The sequence below is a fragment of the Myiozetetes cayanensis genome, unplaced genomic scaffold, assembly GCF_022539395.1.
Source record: "Myiozetetes cayanensis isolate MyiCay16 unplaced genomic scaffold, myiCay2020 scf15, whole genome shotgun sequence".
NCBI classification, from domain to species: Eukaryota; Metazoa; Chordata; class Aves; order Passeriformes; family Tyrannidae; genus Myiozetetes; species Myiozetetes cayanensis.
Window position 1 is genome coordinate 10,319,414 of NW_026087159.1, and position 18,215 is coordinate 10,337,628.

Sequence of the window (18,215 nt, forward strand, 5' to 3'; positions counted from 1 at the left end):
AGCAAATGTGGTATGGAAAAGTTACTTAACTTTGATTTTTCTCTGTGAACAAGCTACTATATCCCCTTCGTTTGACCCCTTCAAATCTGGCTGTCAGTCCCCTTATACCGGAGACTATTGTAGCTGGCTTGTCATGGAGGCTGAATGCAGCTACATGAAATCTAGAGTTCTGAAAAAAGTCTTTTCTCATGAACTTATATGTGGAGGGAAGAATTAGGTAGTATTTTCTAGGAACTATCACAAATATGCTCATAAGCTTTAGGCTTGATGAAAGTCCTGTGTAAAACCTGACATCTACTGGTTGGAGGCGTAACTGGGCTCTTCTCTGTTGGGGACATGCTGAACAACCTGTTTTGTGGAATTGCTGGCCCCTTTGGCCATAGGTGTTTGTACCTTGCCCTAAGAGCAGATGACATTTGAGCATCAGTGTAAAAGTCTAAGATTTTGGAGGAACTATCTGTAAAATACTTACAAACGAGCATAGGTGTTGTCAAAGGTGCTTGAACTTCCAGTTAACTGTGTCTGCTTTGAACACGTGTTTAATGGCTAAAGGACAAACTTTGTAGGCTTACATTTTAGATTAACTTTCTAACTTTTTGTGAGAGTTTTAAAGACTTCACATAGTCTTATACTGATTAAAAACATATTCTATTTCTTTTGTCTTTAAAGGCTTGCCATGGATGTACATCTTTGTCCAAATGTGATTGCAGTGGAGTAAAAGGTGAAAAGGTAAATATGCTAAATATGCCTTTTTTCCTTCCTTTCCTTTTTTTTTTTTTTATGAGCAGACCAGCCCACAAACCACTGAGCCATATGCTGACTTCAGATAACTGATAGCTTTTGAGTGATAGCTTTTGCTTCTTGCTCATATCTTCTTTTCTTTGACCGCAGTGTGGTCACGCACCAAAGAGCAGAACTGTATTAACAGTCTGAGGTAATGAGTCAGACTGACTGGTCCATTCAACACTGGACAGAATTTTATATTATTTTCTCAAGAGTAGGGCATGATGGTACAATTCTTTCCAGCTATATGACAGGGAAAAAAAAAAGGACCCAAATTTTAGTAAAATAGAAAGAATTCCTATTTACAGCCCAGGCCTGCCTACACTAACTACTTTGTGTTGACAAGCTAAGGTGTGGAATGTACAATAATAGTTATGCTGGTAATGCTTCAGTGAGAACTTAAAATAGAGTGAGTGTGGGTTGCTTTCCCTCTTTTCTTGCATTGCCATCCCATAAGTGATGCTCACTAATGTGTTCTGAACTTGCACTAGTTTTCACCTCATAATTTGTACAGCTGTATGCAAAGATGATTGCTGTTGCTGTCTAGATGTGAGCTGGACCGTGGAGGTGACAAAATTCAGCTACAGCTTTCCTTACACAAATAGCTACCACCAAAGTAAGCAGCTGGTTAATGCCCAGACATGTATCCTTGGATCAAGCAAAATAAAAACCATCCCCAACCCAAAAAGCACCTCTGTGTGCCTCATTCAGTGCAACAAGCTATGTTGATCTGCCCAGACGGTGTCCTAAGGCCAAGAGTTGCATGCTGACATCTCTGAGGTTTCCTGCTTCTTTGCAGCTTTGACTTTCAGTCTCATTCCTGGAGCTCAGTATATCTGTGCAGTATTTCATGTTTGTCACCATAATTCCTTATTGTTTTACAGTTGTTTCCACGGAGGAAACAGGAGGTGCCCAGCATCTCTTTTAGTTACAGTGCGCTGTAGATACACAGCTCACTACGTGCCCGAGTCGGGCCTTTCCTCAGGTGGGGGGTTGTAATTAAGTTGTGGTTAAATAGTTCTCTTGTAACTGCTGTTGTCACAGGGATGTGATCACTGCAAGGGGCAGAGGTTGCCAGAAATAATTCCACTCTTAGTCTTGTAAACAGTTTGCTTGAGATACAATGGAGTCTTCATAAAGACTGATAACAGGACTGATAACAGAACTGATAACAGAGTTTGATGAGCCTGGCTTATCAAACCACTTACAAACCTTAGCAAGGCTCTAGAAGGACTTCAGTGGTCTGGATTAATTTGACACATTTCAAAGGTGGTTTTTTTACTTGCATAAACAAGTGTAACCTTAAATGAACAAAAAGTAACGCAAAATAATCAGTCACTGCATTGGCACTCTAACGTGCTGATGCAGAATTTCACTGCTGGCTGAGGTTAAACAAGGCAGATGTCCAAAATTCTGGGTAATGTTTGATGCCACACCTGCCATCCAAATAGCTCCTGAGAGATGAGTTCATTCCCTGGCATTTACTTTAGTTCATTGGGTATATTGCCAATTTACATACCTAGTGAAGAACAGCATTCCCTTGATGGCAAACCTTCCGAGTTAGACTTGGTTGGCCAAAACATGAACCTGATTAATGCGTTCCTAGAGGATGTAGGTGCCTAGATTCTAGAGGATCTGCAGGTGCCCAAACCAAATTCATCCTAACACTAGTCACAGATTGTTCCAGGTTCAGTTTGAAGGCACTTAAACATCAGGCTTCTATTCCCAATGCAGTTGTAGCAGGCACAGTTTTGGAAAACCTCATTGTTTGTTGCCCTGTAATTACAAACCCTCAGTATTTGATGCATTACTGCATTCAGCAGTTCAGCTCAGGAGAACCCCAAGAGCTCTCTCTCACTGACACCTATAATACTTTATCTTATAAATTTGTCACTTTGGTTCACTTGGACTTTTTAACAGCCTTAAACTTTTTCTAGATTCTTGTACTACTACAAGACATCAAGGGCTTTCTTAAGATGATTGATCCCTCACAGTGTACCACCCAGTTATACATTTGATCTAAGTTTCCAAATCCAATACTATCTCCAATCCAGCTTTCTTGCAAATAGTATCTGTTTTCCAGCTGAGTGTGTAAATTGCTGCTACAACAAGTTTCAGGCTTTTGTTTTGTATTTGACACTTGGCATTTGGTGTTTCTCCTTCCTTCTGCAGTGACCTCTGAACCACGAGTCAAACCCTGTAGCTTCTTGCCTAATTGGTGCATGAAGACCATTAGACAAAGAGCTGTTTATTTAATCTCCCCTCTTTGATTCTCCCATTAGAAATGTGAAAATGTATTTGAAGAACTACTGGAAGTCAGGTGTATGGAACCTGGTTCTGTACTGGGAAGACAAGAAAAGCCTGGTCTGTGCACTCAGCTGAGCCTGTGTTTCTGTTCCACTGGGCTTCACTTCTGGCCCTAAACCAGCACCTGCATCCAACGGGCTGCTGTCCACTTGCATTAAGTCAACTGAGAAGTGCTGCTTTGTTCAGCTTGGCAGAGCAGAATGCATTTCTTCTGAGACTCAAGAGTAGCCTTCTTCCTAAGCATCCTAGCATTCCCTTTAGGATATCCCAAATTTAACAGATCAGGTAAAGCAACACAATTTGAACAGTAACAGATAAGAAAACTACTGTCTTCTCTTGCTTTAGGGAGGCACAGCTCTCACTTAACTGCTTCTATGCTGCCAGTGGTTTTTCTTTAGTTCTGCCTCTGCATGTGCCCTGGTAGCATCATAGCATGTTATCTCTAGCAGAATCAAAGCACTGTAAGCTTTTTGTTTGTTTGTTTTGTTTTTTTTTTTTGAAACCCACAGTACAACAGCAGACAAAAAGCAGTGCACTAAAATTTTCTTCCCCTGCTCAAACCCACCTTACTAAATCTAAATGTAAAGTGGGCAGTGTAAAATTCAAACATGCCTAAAATGGTATAATGAAGAAAGCAGAGGAATTTACTGTAGTAATCAGTAAAAATTGACTGCAGCTGGAAGCCAATCTGCTGTTACAGTAAGTAGCTCAGTAGTGAACTGGATTTGGTAAGAGTATTAAAACTGAAGTATGTGATTAAACTATTACATGCAGGTGCTTATAGGAATTGCTCTCACTTTTCAACTGAAAGAAGTTTCCTTTTCACTTAAGCAACTGGGTATCAAATACTAGCATTTTTGAGGTGAACCTGCTTTAATGCTTAAAAGCCAGTTCCTGAATAAAAGCTTGCTAAAGAAACAAACATGATAGATGCTGCACTCAGAGCAACTTCTAACACAAACCAGCAAGCCTTGCAGATTACTGGGCTGGTTTTGTCTCAGCTGAAAACAAGATCCGAAGTTGCTGATAAGATCAGTTTGACAAAGATTGGGGAAGGAGGAGGAGGGGGGTTGTGGTGGGAGTGAATCTCAGCTGCTGGGGGCTGAGAGGAGAGCCACAGGAACAAACTTGGTGCATCTCAGTCACTGAGAGGGCACTTAGCCCGAGACTACAGTGGGTTTGCATAAGTGGTAGTACACATTGCTGCTGAAATGGCTTTCACACCTTCCCTTACCTACATCTTCCTGTTTTCCTCTGCCACTTATGGGGCTATTGCTGAACTGTTCACACTGAAAAGAAGTTTCCTTGTAAACTTGGCTGGTTTTCATCCTGATCGATTCCTTCATGAAAGTTGTGTTGCAGCACAGCTGTATGTGTGGCTGTGAGAGAAACGTGGATTAAGATGGAAGGGATTCTTTTTCAGAGAACTTAAAATGCCATTTCCCATCAAAGTAGCTGCAAATAATTATGCTGGTTTTGATGAGCAGGACTATTGGGTTCTACCCATTAAAATTAAATAAATTGATTTTAAAAGCTTTTCTTTAGTTATTACATAGGGTTAGTCCGTGGCCTTTTAAAGGAGAACTTCAGCAGCTGCTGAGTTTATTGGATTTATTGATCATAATATACAAGGTTTAACTCCAAAGTCTCAAGTGGGTTGTAATATGTGATCTCATACAAGCTTGGTGCCTGGGATCCTGGCAGGAACAGCTTGTAATAACTGAGCTCTGAAGGGATTTCAGGTGCTTTGGGAAATCCATACCCCTTACCCAGGAAGAATAACATACTCTTGGTCTCTTTGGATGTATATTCTTGGAACCCTGAGTCTCAGAAGAAAATTAGCAGTGTTTTTCCTCAAGATTCCTATTTCCTTCTGCCTTTATCACAGTAAAATTTAGTACAGATGTGACCCAAGCTCAGCTTTTCTTTTCTATTTCTGTTTTACACAAATTCCTAAAAAATACTTAAAACTTCTCTGATTTTAATCACTTTGTCAAGAACAATTACATGATTGATGTATGTGGTTAATAACTGTTGGTCTGAATTGCACTAATACAGCCCTATGTTCTGAAACATTTACAACCCTGGCAAGTGACCACTGGCCATGAATCCTCAACTGTTTTCATCTTGCAAAAGAAGTCACTGATGATATCCTGAAAAAAAATTTGATATCCTTTGAAGAACACAGGTCCTGTCAGAGGGGATATCTTCATTGCATTAAACTATAACTTTAACACTACTGTTTGTGGCTGATTGGTGTGTTTGTTTTGGATGATGTCTTGAGCACATACTGTATTTCTAAATCTGTTAAGTCAGTGCTGTTAAAGTTGAGGCAGAATTTGTGTTTGAATATATTTGTTATTGAGGCCAGTATTATAATCTGAGGCAGCTGTGATTTTCACCCTCTTGTTTAGAAGGGGAGAGAATAGTATGTCTGGCTGTGGCATCACTCCTTCCATGCCATCTATCTTTTAACATTACTACAGACATTTGTACGTGAATCTCGTTTTAAGTGGCCACCTTTAGTTAACTATCTTTAGACTCTTTCTGAAGTTCACTATTTTCATAGCAAGGCAGGAAGCAAGTACCTGCCTCTCCTGCCAAATCTCCAGCCACATTCTTGCAGTGTTTAGGCATTGATGGGCTATTCAGCTACTGCTTTCCTGCATTTTTTTTGCTCCATTTTCTAAAAGTCTTTCTTTTTACCACTGGTGTATCACATCTATGTAAATAAATATCCCGGTTTCTCTCCTCACACTGTCTATTTAGAAATACTTGATTTTTTGGAATAAATTCTAGAAATGTAAATTACTTGAACATGCTTTAAAACTGCATCTATCCCTGATTTCTTAAATACTTGTGGCCTATTATTAGAGTACAGGGAACTATGCCAAATTTTTTATCCATGTTTAATTGGCTATATCTTGCTGCAGCTTAAAGCATAATTTTAGGGTGTTTCCCAACTATTTTTTTTCTTTATATCCCCTAAGCAACAGTCATGTTCAAGCTTGCAAACTGACAGTTTTGCCATAGCTGTGTAGCTGATTGAGGGCAATTGCTTTGCTGGCTCCTCTGGATTTATCACTAAATGAGATCAGAACCTGATTCCTCACCCATTCCCCAAGGAGATGATGTTTTTGTAGCCAATGCATCTTTATTTTGCCATGGAAACAATCCTGTACTTTCAGGACTGGAAGATGAGGTCTGAATTGACAACTTTGCTCTTTGTTTCTCCTGAGCACCTTCTAGTCTGAAACAAAAAGTATCCAGACTTCCTCAGTTATTTCTGTGTAAGCAGAACTGGCTAGTGACAGTTTTTGCATTTATAAGAAAACTCATTGCATACTGCCCAGGGACTTCAATCTCGTATCCTTAATGGTATAATGTCCATTTTTGGCATAGAGTTTTTGTAGAAGACTTGTTAAATTTATTTTCTGTTTCAGTTTGTTCCTGAAACGAGCAGGCAGTTTATTCTGGAAATTTTGTGGCAGATAAACCTTCATGGAAATCAGTATAGTGTGTGCAATAGGAGAAGTCTGGAGGCATAAGCAACACCTGAAAACTGTTCTCACCTATGGAATCCTTCTATGTGCTGTTGAAGTAGAAGACCATTAAAAAATACCCTCCTCATCTGTATTCATGACAGCTGGATCAGCTTGGCTTCTCCCCCCACCCAATTTGCCCACATTTCCTTCTTCAAGCAATTTTTTAATCAAAAATGGTGATTACAGTGCAGCTATTTTCCACTGTAATTAGTTTTAATGCAGTTCCCTTGGGAATTGTCTGGTGTAGTCCCTCAGCTGTCCCTGAGCAGAGTCCTCAAATCAGCTGTTGGTTCTTGGGGGTAAACTCCAAGGAGTTACCCTGGCAACAGTTTCCTCATGCAAGGCTCTCATTGTTGCTGCTCACTTTGAGCTTGGAAAATACTCATTTTAGTTTCAGTAGTGCACTTTAATTAAATCAGTTGTTGCCTCCTGTATTCTTCTTGCTTAACTGTTTGGCTTCGTGTTTCTCTTTCTTTCAAGGCCTTGGATTCCCAGTTCTGAGACTGTTTAGAGTGGAGACCTTGGCATAGTTGCATTTTGGAGAACAGTTCCTTCAGCCTTAAATGACACACAAGGCCAACCCTCTGCTAAAGGTCTGCTCTAGCAAGCATTGGGAGATGTCATTTTCTCTAACAAAAATGTGGGCAAGTGTGACCAGGTTGAGATTAGTAGACACTGTGTAGCTCAGCTCACACCTGAGGCATCTGACATGCCTCTTGTACACAAGTGTGTTTTCTTAGTGTGCAAACACAGTTCTTGCCAGAGCTTGCTCCAAAATCTGGTTCTGCCTAATGCTTTCCTTATCTGGCACTCCCGAATTCCTCATTCTCGCTCCTTCAGGGACACACTAACCCTTTCCTATCCTGGCCTGAGATAGTAACACTCCTCCTCAGTCTTGCTTTTCTGATGAGGCAGCACACCATCTGTACAGCTCTGTGTCAAAGTGCTTGTATTGGGTTTACAGGGGAAGGGGTTGGTAGTGGGGAGGCTGTGGGGGTGGCTTTTGTGACAAGCTACCAGAAGCTTCCCCCATCCAGTGGAGACAATGCCAAGCTCCAAGGTCAAGCCCAGCAGTAATGGTGGTGATGCCTCTGGGATAACAGATTTAAGGGATGGGAAAAAAAAATCTGTGTAACACCAGTAGCAGTCAGGAGAGAGGAGTGAGAATAGGTAAGAGAAACAGCCCTGCAGACACCCAAGCTGGGGACAAAGGAGGGGCAGGAGCTGCTCCAGGTGCCAGAGCAGAGAGTCCCCTGCAGCCCATGGGGAGGCAGCTGTGCCCAGGGGTCCATGGGGGAGCAGAGATCCACTTGTAGCTGGGGGGACCCCAAGTGAGAGCAGGTGGATGCCCAAAGAAGCTGCACCTGGAGCAGGTTTACTGGCAAGATGTGTGACCTCCTAGGGGACCCACACCAGAGCATCCTGTTCCTGAAGGACTGCAGCCTGTGTAAAGGACCCACACTGGAGGAGCTCCATGCTAAAGAGGAGGAAGGAGCAGCAGAGACAACGTGTGATGAACTGACTGCAGCCCCCATTCCCTGTCCCTGTGTGCTGTTGGGGGGGAGGAGGTGGAGAAACTGGAAGCCTGGGAAGAAGGCAGGGCTGGCGAGGGGAAGATGGTTTTAAGATTTGGGTTTATTTCTCATTACTCTGGTTTGATTTGTAATAAATTAAATTAAGTTCCCTGGGTCAAGTCTTGATTTGCACAGGGTAGTAATCAGTGAGTGGTCTCTCCCTGTCCTTATCTTGGCCTACAAGGTTTTTTTGTATGTTTTCTTTCCTCTGTTGTGCCCAGGAGGGTTGTGATAGAGTGGTGTCCAGCCAGGGTCAACCACCACAGTACAACCTGGCACTTGGTGTACGAAAAGAGAGTCTGGACTCTGCCACACTAAGCTTGCCTCAATTTACAGTGCAATTTCAGCATTTTCACAGGGGAGAAAAGATGTCTGTCCGGAATAAGAGAGCAATATGTGACCTACAGTAAAAGAGGAGTATGTTTACATTTCAATTAATAGGAAACCAACTTTAGCAGACCAGTTAATGAGTTGCTCATTCCTATCCAAGGAATCTTTGAGTCTCACTGTGTAGGTAGGACTAAGTACAGCTTCGTTGTTTCCTCTGTGAGTTTGCAGCTCTTGCTCACACACAGCCTTTAATCTCATCCAAAGGTTTTCCTCTTGTGTTTCCACTGTGAAAGCAGTAGAGCAAACACTGGCAAAGAAGGCAGGAAGAAAGTCCCGTTAACTTTCTCTGAAGATTTTTGTGAGATCTCAGCATCTTGTAGGTGTTTTGAATGCAAATTCCAAGTTCCTGCCCTCCCACACTGGAATACAGAGAATGTTCCTAAGCAGGACATTGAGAAAACTAGGATTTAATAATAAGACATGATACTGCTGTTGTGCTTAACATACAGGTCTGTATGGAAAATAAATGGGAGATGAGCAAAGCCTCAATCTTGGCTTTTGCATACTGTGTCCAAGGCTGCAGTTCCCTACTTCTGGCTGCTTGCAGTACCCAGTCTTCAGTTCACTGCTGTGATGATGGGAGATTGCTGGTTCAGTTGTTCCACTTGGCTGAGGAGAGCTGGGCAGGATTTCCCAGCTTCCTAGAGTGCCATAGCTGGTAGATTACCAGGTAATAGATGTGGGAGCTACTACTCCTGTTCTTGCTGAAGCAAGAAAATAAAAGTTCAGGACAAATTGGTTTTCAAAGAGAATGTGCAAAACCTTGTGATTAAAGTGTTTGGGTGGAACATTTCCTTGGTGGTTCCTGTGGTTGTTGTGAAAAACAGCTGGGATAAATAAACAGAGGGGTTTTGCAGGTAGGAACCAAATCTACCAACCAAATCAAACCTGGAATAGTGGTGAACAACTGCCTGTTTCATAAACAGTTATATATATATATATACTGATTGATGTAACAGAGCTGTAGGAAATATCTGTTTACACAGTTGAAAAGTGTAACATTATATAGATACATGCATAATGCATAGATACATTAGATTTCCAAACCTTTCTGTACCAGTCAAAACTTTAATATTTACTGATTTTTGTGAATCTGTGTTATAGAAGAAATAATATATAAATATTTTGTGAATTTACAGTTATGTATATTCTGAAACTGCAGGTAAATCATAATCTGTCATAATTTATGTTTTTGTCATGTTCCACCTCCACTACCACCTATTCTTTTTGTAGGGTGAAAGGGGATTCCCAGGCTTGGAAGGACAGCCAGGTTTGCCTGGATTTCCAGGACCAGAAGGACCACCTGGTCCCAGAGGCTCAAAGGTAAGTCCCAATTCAGTTAAGTTGCATAAAGCTGCTGGGTAGTGTTAGCTTGCTTGTAGTGCTGATCCTAAATTCCAGAACTCCCTATTACCATTAGTTTAATAGTCAAAATCTTTGGATGTTAGGATGTAATGTAGGTTTTTGGTTGATTGGTTTGAATGGCCAACCAGAGGAAGAAGATTACTCTGCATTTCCTATCCTGTTCTTCACCTACACAGGTACTTGCCAGCACTACCTGCACACTTGTATCCCTTCAGTGGGTGCTGCAGATTGAGGTCAAGGAACAGGTTTAGCAAGGTGCTGTGATGTAGGTTTGGTAGTCCTTGCACTAACGTGCTCCTGCCTTAGCTTAGTTCACTGATAAGAGCTGAGCTGGCTCTCAGCTGCCCCCAGGGTTCCCACCACGAAGGTAAACTGTTGTTTGCACCTGGTGGCATTCCTGGGCTGGGTTTGGGTGGGGTGATGCACATGGAGGCCTCATTGAACCTGTGTGCAGAGAGCTGAGGAATGCTCCTGGCTTTCCCTAGAAGGGTTAGGATTCTTTTTATTTACTACTGAATTGCATCATTACACTCAGGTGGTGCAATACAGCAGTAAAATGCCTCTGAATGCATTTGTCCTTAATATACACAAGGAGAGCCAGGATCTGCAGTTTCTGTTGCAAGTGCTCACAGTATAAACCTGACAGAAGCACATCAAAAAGAAGCAAAGAAAAAGATAGGCAGGTGATAAGAAAATAAAGTCTTCACTAGAAAAGATTAATTTGATATAACAGGAGAGAAATGGCACTAGAGTCTTGGACTAGAAACTTTTGTTATACTTTTATTCCATAAATGTCTTAAGATTTTGATGTGAAGATCTGCATTCTGATTTATGATTATCATAGAACACATTAATGCCAGTGCAGTATCATTCACATTTAATCTTGGTTCTCTTGTTCTGCCCACAAGAGGCCGCTGCAGGATATTCAGTGAGAGCACCTGACAAGTGTCTGAGAGAGCTGTGAACTTTATAAAACCTTTCCTCTAACTCATCGTAAATCAGCTGGAACAAATACTTTTTCACTCAACACCAAAATTAAAATAATTTTGAACCCTTTCACTCAGGAAATGACAACTTTTAGTCCTCTTACTGTAAACCTGTGAAAGAAATTTTATCATACTTCCAACCTGATGGAAAGGCAGCCTGCAAACTTGACTGTGGAGTTCTGTTTGTTTGGTTTTGTTTTGTAGGGTGACGATGGTCTTCCAGGACCTATTGGACCCAAAGGAATCAGAGTAAGTACTGGTGCAGTTTTAGGGTGATATATTGGAATTATGGCTGAAGACTGCCAGGCATTGAGTGAGTCCTCACAGAAGTAGTGATTTACAGGAGAACAAATTAGCTCAAATCCAAAGAGTAATTTACCTACCAGCTAGAAGAGATTGTATTACTTTCTGTGAGTAATGCAAGATTTCATAAGTAATACAATCTTACATACTACTTGTATTAGGGACAGTAGCCCTAATACTTACTTGATCTGTTTTGCAATGCAGGACCCAAACAAGTGCCAGTAACTTTGCTTCCATGTATTCTGAAGTAGTGACAGTGTATCCAGGGTCCATATGGGAGAGGTGGACTTGTCTGGAAGTCCTTTAGATTTTTGTGCCTTTGCTTTTTCTGTCAGACCCGTCAGCTGGTAATAATTGATACACCTCTGATTTCATTGGGACACATCCATTTCCCAAACCATGAGTGTTCATTTATTTTATGTATACATCTGTGAACTACTACTTTAGTGGTTCTGCACTGTCATTGTGTTTTTGTGGATAGTTCCCTGAAAGATTGGTAAGAATCTCGAGGGCTGTCAGCATGACATTCTTTTTTTGCAGGTGATTCAGATGTTTCTGGTTTTGTTTCCTTACCTTTGCACAAATAGGTTATGTGTAGTCAAATCCTGGTAAATCCTTTTGCACGTCCATTTGTACCAAACTGTTTCAAATGTGGTTCATTTCCTTCAGGGACCGCCAGGGCTTCCAGGATTTCCAGGAACACCAGGACTTCCTGTGAGTAGGAATAGTCTGTATAGATACAAATCTGGGGGTTTTTTTTGGTCTTTCAGGCCCAGAACATCATCTTACAATCTAACTTTTCTTTCCTCTTTTCCACTTCGAAGGGATTACCAGGACAAGATGGGCCACCAGGACCTCAGGGTATCCCAGGATGCAATGGAACAAAGGTGGAATACCCTTAAAATTCTTATCAATGCAACAATTATAGGGTAAAGAGCTCTTGTTCTCCTGGCTATAGCCAACAGGTTTAGTTTATTATGTGCAATATAATAACATGGTCCAGTACTTAAAGCACAGGTTTTGCCAGCACCAAGACACAATATTTATACTCTGCAGCCAGTGTAGTTAAATTCTTTGTTCTAATCCTTACTTTAGAGATTACAACTGACAGTCTGATAATTAGATCAGATGCTGCATCTCATCTTTATAGTAGACTTTTGCTACCAAGAAAAACTCATTACTTAACAGTGAGACTTTTATAGCATTATTTTTTAATAATATTGTATGGAAAATACTGATTCAGGGTCCTTGTTGGAAGGAGTGACTTTATCCTAACATGTTATTTAGCTTCACATTTGGATTTTCCCATGAGTTAGTCTTCTGTAGCACTACATGTGTTTTCCATGTCTAGTGTAGTACTTGGACTGGAAATATGTGGAAATATCTGAATGTAGAAATCTATGTTTCGATCAGTAGTGTGAATTAACTAAGTGTTTCTTCTACAGCTTGTTCCAATACAATTTGCTAATCTGGAGTCACAAGCTAGCAATGAAACTAGACCTTTCAGTCAAAAGTTGGTTTATCTGATTTTGCTATGTTTTGGTTTGGTTTTGGCTAATTATTTTTTTTTTCCTCCCTAAGGGAGAGCGTGGATTCCCAGGCAGTCCGGGTTTTCCTGGTTTACAAGGGCCTCCTGTAAGTAAAAGATTTCCCAATCAACTGCCTGTGATCCACTGAATGAGATCTGTGACAAATATACTTAGATCTGTGAAAAATCAGATAAATATCATCCTCTTTCTGCAGTTGTTCTTTTAATAAATAAGAATTTTTTTTTCCTGGTTAATCAGAGTATTTTAGATGTCTAACAAAAGTGAGCTTTTCTGCTGTGGTAAAGCTCATAAAAACCCCTTTGAATTCTCACATGCTGAGATGCTTTACCACCTGCAGAAAAATACAAATACATGCATATGTGTCAGAAAAGTAAGATCTTGATACTGACATCTGGTACATCTAAAGAGCCTTACTGGTGATTAATGGGGCAGCAAAAAGAGACACAGTGTTGGATGTTTTCAGTATGAAACACAAGGATGTACAGCAAAGTGGCTGTCAGAACTAAGTACAAACAGAAAGAGAGGTGGTAGACAGGATGGGTAATAGGAGTCAATAAAGAAGGAAATTGCTAAGAAATGGAAATGTAACCTCTCTAATGCTCAACACTCACTGTGAAAGTTCTTCTCTAATTTTTCCATTTTATTCTGAAATTCATAAAAAAATTTACTTTCTCCTGTTTCATATCTTCTCTTAAATTTCTGTCTTTAATATTTGCCTCATGGTGTAGATCTGATTAGTGGTGTGCAAATAACATACCAATGATTTATTTCTACTGATCTTTATTATTTTTGTTTGTTTGTTTCTTTTAAACAAAGGGACCCCCTGGTCTGCCAGGTATGAAGGTAAGTGTGCTGTACTCGCATTGAAATACTAACCAGGCGTGGTGTGCAGTGTGATCTGAGTAACCTGCTGGCTTTCATGCAAGACCACGTGCATCCACTGCTGTCTGCAGTCACCTTCTTAGTGTTTCTGGGCCACTCCAGTGCAGCTGACTGGAAATTCTGCAGTAGCTTGCTCAGTTTGGGTCAGTAGTTGTAGAAGTAGCAGAGTGTTTTCTGGGGCTGGTTTCCTTGGGGCTGGGAGGGACAGTGTCGGTGTTGGGAGGCGTCAGGTTAGCAGAAACAAACACCCAAACACACCATTAGACTACCTGTGAATACTCAAGAACACTACTACAGACTAAACAGTAGTGACTTAAAATGTCCTGTGAATAGTACAACAACTTAGGTTCCTTCTGAAAACGGGCTTTGAACTGTGTAGATTACCTAGATGGCTTTTCAGCATAATGTAAAGAGTCTCATGATCTGATGTTGAACCTTAAGAAGCCCTTTTGTTTTTTAAGGGTTGTTTTGGTTGTATCCTTGACTGATTTGAGCAGGGGCCAAAACATCAGTTTTGGTTCAAATCTGTTTGAAAGGAAACTTGACCCACAGAATTGTTCTAATAAACTCCTGAGAGGACAGCAAAATACTGGTGCTGGGAAATTGTGACTATTAAGCTGAATTGTTTTTCTCAGCTCCTTTTTTCCCCCCAGTTATTTTCAAGATATTGAAAGGCAAGTTTATCAGAACACATATTTTTAAACCAAGGATATTCCCTGGAATGAATAAGAAACTGTGCTTCAATATAGATCACAAAGCATGACTGCTATAGCAGCATACTCATCATTACTCTCGTGGGGTGGGTCATTGGAAAAAGCTGAATGAGCCCTTTTTCTGCTGTGCCCTATCAGCTGCTCTTACAGGGAGCTAGAATGTTTCTTTTGTGAAGTGTTTGTGTTTCAATCTCCTAATCTTTTGGAATTTAAATCAATGCTGATATTTTTGTAGAAAAGAAACCTTTTAATAGTTGTTAGTTTAACCATTTAAAAAATCTTCATCTCTCCTAAAAAGAGCTATTCTTGGAGAATCTAGTTCTTACATTAAAGTGTACTGCTAGGGTGTAACACAGCTCTGAGTCCTTTAAGGTCAGAATGGTGGTAAAGAATTCTAAAAAGTTCTGTTAATTAAAGTCAGCTCTCTCTTCTAGGGTGAAGCAGGTGAAATAATTACATCCTTGCTGCCAGGACAGAAGGGCGACCCAGGATTTCCAGGTCTTCCAGGGATACCTGTAAGTTGCCTAAAGTTCTATTAGGCTGTGTTCTGCCAAAAAAGATGACATGAACAGTGTTTGCATTGCAGGGCAATTGGAAGATTTGGTGCTAGGGGATTCATGTGTTTATTTGGAGAGGCAGGGCTCACATTGGATGTACCTCTAATGAATGACGTGAGGGAAAGTGTGGGATTCCATATTGCTCTTAATAGGTTGACCCACAGAGGCCAGAAAGGTCCCCTGGTCAGGAAGGTGGTATCCAGCAGGCAGCAGCACTCACAGTTACTGACTTACTTCTCTACTTCCCTTACCTGTTCCCCCTTCCTAGACATTCTTTGTATCAGTTCTGGAGTTCCCTTCCCTTCTTCACCCTGAGTTAAAGTAAGTAACATCTGGCTTTCTGGGCTGTAGCCGCTGTTTTGGATGGTGGGAAGGAGAGGGTAATTTCTCAGCTGTTCTCCTCATGTTGCACCTCCTGAACAGTGTTTCTATTCTCCCAGCAGTCTTCTGTGAAAACAGCTAGTGACTCCAGGCCCTGTGCTTCCCCACTGAGCCATTCATTGCTTTAGTGGAAGAACAAGGGGAGCCGAAAATGAGTCTATCGGCCTGACCTGGACAGAAGCCAGCCTCCCATTTCCTGGTACAGAGAGGCAAGCCCCAGGCTATTCTGACCAGACTGAGCCTGTTAGCATTTCTGCTCCTCTGATCTGGGCTTCCCTATTGTCTGTTTCTGGCTGGGAGGAATCACAAATACAAAGTGTTTTGTTGTTCTCTCTCAGTGCATGAAGAGAAAGAAAGTGCAAAAGTAGTTCAGAACAAACAAAAAAGCATTCCCTTATCCAAGCCAAAGAGATGTATTGATGTTGAGAGCAGAACACTCCTAACATGATACACACTCCTTTAGGCCTTTCCACAAGGACAGATTGGTAGGTTAGTGGTCAGCTACATTGATTTGACATGTATGAGATGCCACTGTTGGTTTTTTTTGACCTTGAAGATCTTACCTGGGTTGTGGTTTTGATTCATAAAAAGGTACCTCTCATAGCCTTCTCCTCTTTCTCAACAGGGCCCACCTGGCTCCATGGGAATACCAGGTCCAATTGGCCCTCCAGGGCCCCCAGGTTTGACGGTAAGTTTATTTAACCTGTTACTCATAAAGCCTTAAATGGGACAGTTACTTCTTTCATGTTCTCAGAGGCAGGGCAGTGAAGTGCAGACATCATGGTAGTCAGGACTTGGTATGAAGACAGCAGCAACCATGCATTGAGTTCACCCTGGAGCTGTGACTGTGCATGTTTAAATAAGATGCTTTTGAAACAGGCTGTTCCCAGGCTTTTTTTTGTTTTAAATTGGGCAAATTGAATCATTGTGCAGGCTTCTTATTTGTGTGCAGCCTAAGGGACAAGATTTAGTTTATTTAAAGTAGGATGTTTAATACCTGACTGTTTAGTTTCATTTTACTCTCTCACTTGAAGGAAGAACTAGTTTCTTACACATTTGTGAAGTTGAATGGCATGAAAAAGAGTTTTCAGAGGAAGGCAAAGTGCCTTGTCAACACAGGGAGTGGTTTGGGGTTTTTTTCTACAAGGGGCATGTAAAGTGCTTGGAAGTGACTTGTTTTTTGGTTTCCTTTTTTAATAGGGACCTCCTGGTCCACCAGGGCTGCCAGGACCCAAGGTATTTTCTTTCCCTCGTTGATGGTGGTGATGGACTGTTTTCTTTTTCTTTCTGTTTATTTGTGACTTCTAAGGGCTGATGAGTTATACTTTTTGCAGGGTAATATGGGTTTGAATTTCCAAGGACCCAAAGGTGAAAAAGTGAGTAGGTGATCACGATGATATTTTTGCTTATTACTTTCAAAATGCTTACACTTGTCATTTTGGCTTGTAATGCCTGTAACAAACTGCATGTTCTTGCACGTTAGGGTGAACAAGGTCTTCAGGGACCTCCAGGGCCACCAGGACAAATTGGAGAACAGAAAAGACCAAATGACATTGAGTTTCAGAAAGGAGATCAGGTGAGTGGGGCACTGCATCCATCGAGCTGCAGCCTCTGTTAGTTTGGCTCATGTGTGTTCACGTCCTGCTCACTGCAGAGGTTCTGTTATTTCTCTCAGAGTACTTCATGTTCCAGGCCTGAGTACTTTTCCTTTCATAGAAAGCATGCCAGTCACATTAGTCCAGTTACTTCCCTTAGTAAAGCAACTATTCTTAAGAAACTCTCCTAAAGGAAGTTCCCAGTAACAGTAAAAGCAGTTAAAATATTCTCATTCCTTGGAACACCCAGACTGCAATTTTTCAGAACAGTCTGGGGATTCAGATTCCCACTAATTAACCAGCTATGTCATCCATTGTGAGGAAGTCGTTTAAAAATTTTAATTCAAATTTTTTTTCCTTCCCTTTTTTTTTTGGTCATTAGTGATGCCCCAAGATCTTTCTTCCCTGTGGTTTGAATAAAGTGCTTTCCCTGCTTCTGGCTTCTCAATAGTAATTATCAAGCCATATTGTGACAGTAAGCTCAAACTGCTGTTTGGATTTGCATGGATCCTTCCCCACCCATAAATGCCTAAAAGTCATGGGGAGAGTTACCATTTTTGAAGTTATTACACTTTTTTCTTTCTTTTTCACTGGGGAACATTTTGCAGTGCTGTTTAATTCTGGGTGCCAGTCACAGGCAGCCTGAGCAGAACCAGCAGGATCAGGGATGCCTGGATGTCACATTTTCTTTGAAGCTTTTGTGGTATTCTCAAATACCACCCTAAGTAATAGAAGAGTTGAGGTAGAGATATTTTGAGGCAGAAGTGGTGAGTGATCGTTTTTATGCTCTGATTATTTTGCAAATGTCAGTGTGGTAACAGAACTTTAAACTATTACTTTCCTCCATCTGTATCAGTTTCTTCCTTTCCATTTTTTTATCTTGGGAAACATGTCAGAGAAGAAAGCTCAAGATATAGGGAGCAGGTGATCTTGATCAAAGCCATTTGTTACCCTTCCTTTCAGAAGAACATGAGGCACCCCTAAGGCATTACCTAGAACTATGCACTGGTGTGCATTTGCAATGTGCAGTCATCCTAGAAAGGTCTCAGTCTCTGGTTTTGTCTCTCTGTTACTGGATGGTGGGACAGAAAGTAAAGAGCAGGACTGTGTGTCTTTGTAATTCTAAGGAAAGACAAGGTGACATTTTGACTACACTTTCATTGAAGCAAAAATTCATCTGATTTTATTGGGGTCAGAGTAATTTGCCTCTGTCATCAGGGAGTCCCTGAAGGACTAATTATACTGGCATTAAGTTATGTAAATGTACAAACTGAAAGCATTCTA

At 41.1% G+C, this 18,215-nt stretch overlaps 1 protein-coding gene across 1 annotated transcript in view; it reads left to right on the top strand.

The window, feature by feature from the left end:
* COL4A5 (collagen type IV alpha 5 chain) overlaps positions 1–18,215 on the top strand; it is a 76,082-nt gene that overhangs the window by 18,229 nt on the left and 39,638 nt on the right. The window contains exons 2-13 of the mRNA XM_050310390.1: positions 670–729; positions 9,833–9,922; positions 11,155–11,199; positions 11,923–11,967; positions 12,078–12,140; positions 12,835–12,888; positions 13,620–13,646; positions 14,833–14,913; positions 15,962–16,024; positions 16,537–16,572; positions 16,671–16,712; positions 16,820–16,912. Coding sequence (XP_050166347.1) covers positions 670–729; positions 9,833–9,922; positions 11,155–11,199; positions 11,923–11,967; positions 12,078–12,140; positions 12,835–12,888; positions 13,620–13,646; positions 14,833–14,913; positions 15,962–16,024; positions 16,537–16,572; positions 16,671–16,712; positions 16,820–16,912 — 699 coding nt within the window. The remainder of the gene's footprint in view (positions 1–669; positions 730–9,832; positions 9,923–11,154; positions 11,200–11,922; positions 11,968–12,077; positions 12,141–12,834; positions 12,889–13,619; positions 13,647–14,832; positions 14,914–15,961; positions 16,025–16,536; positions 16,573–16,670; positions 16,713–16,819; positions 16,913–18,215) is intronic.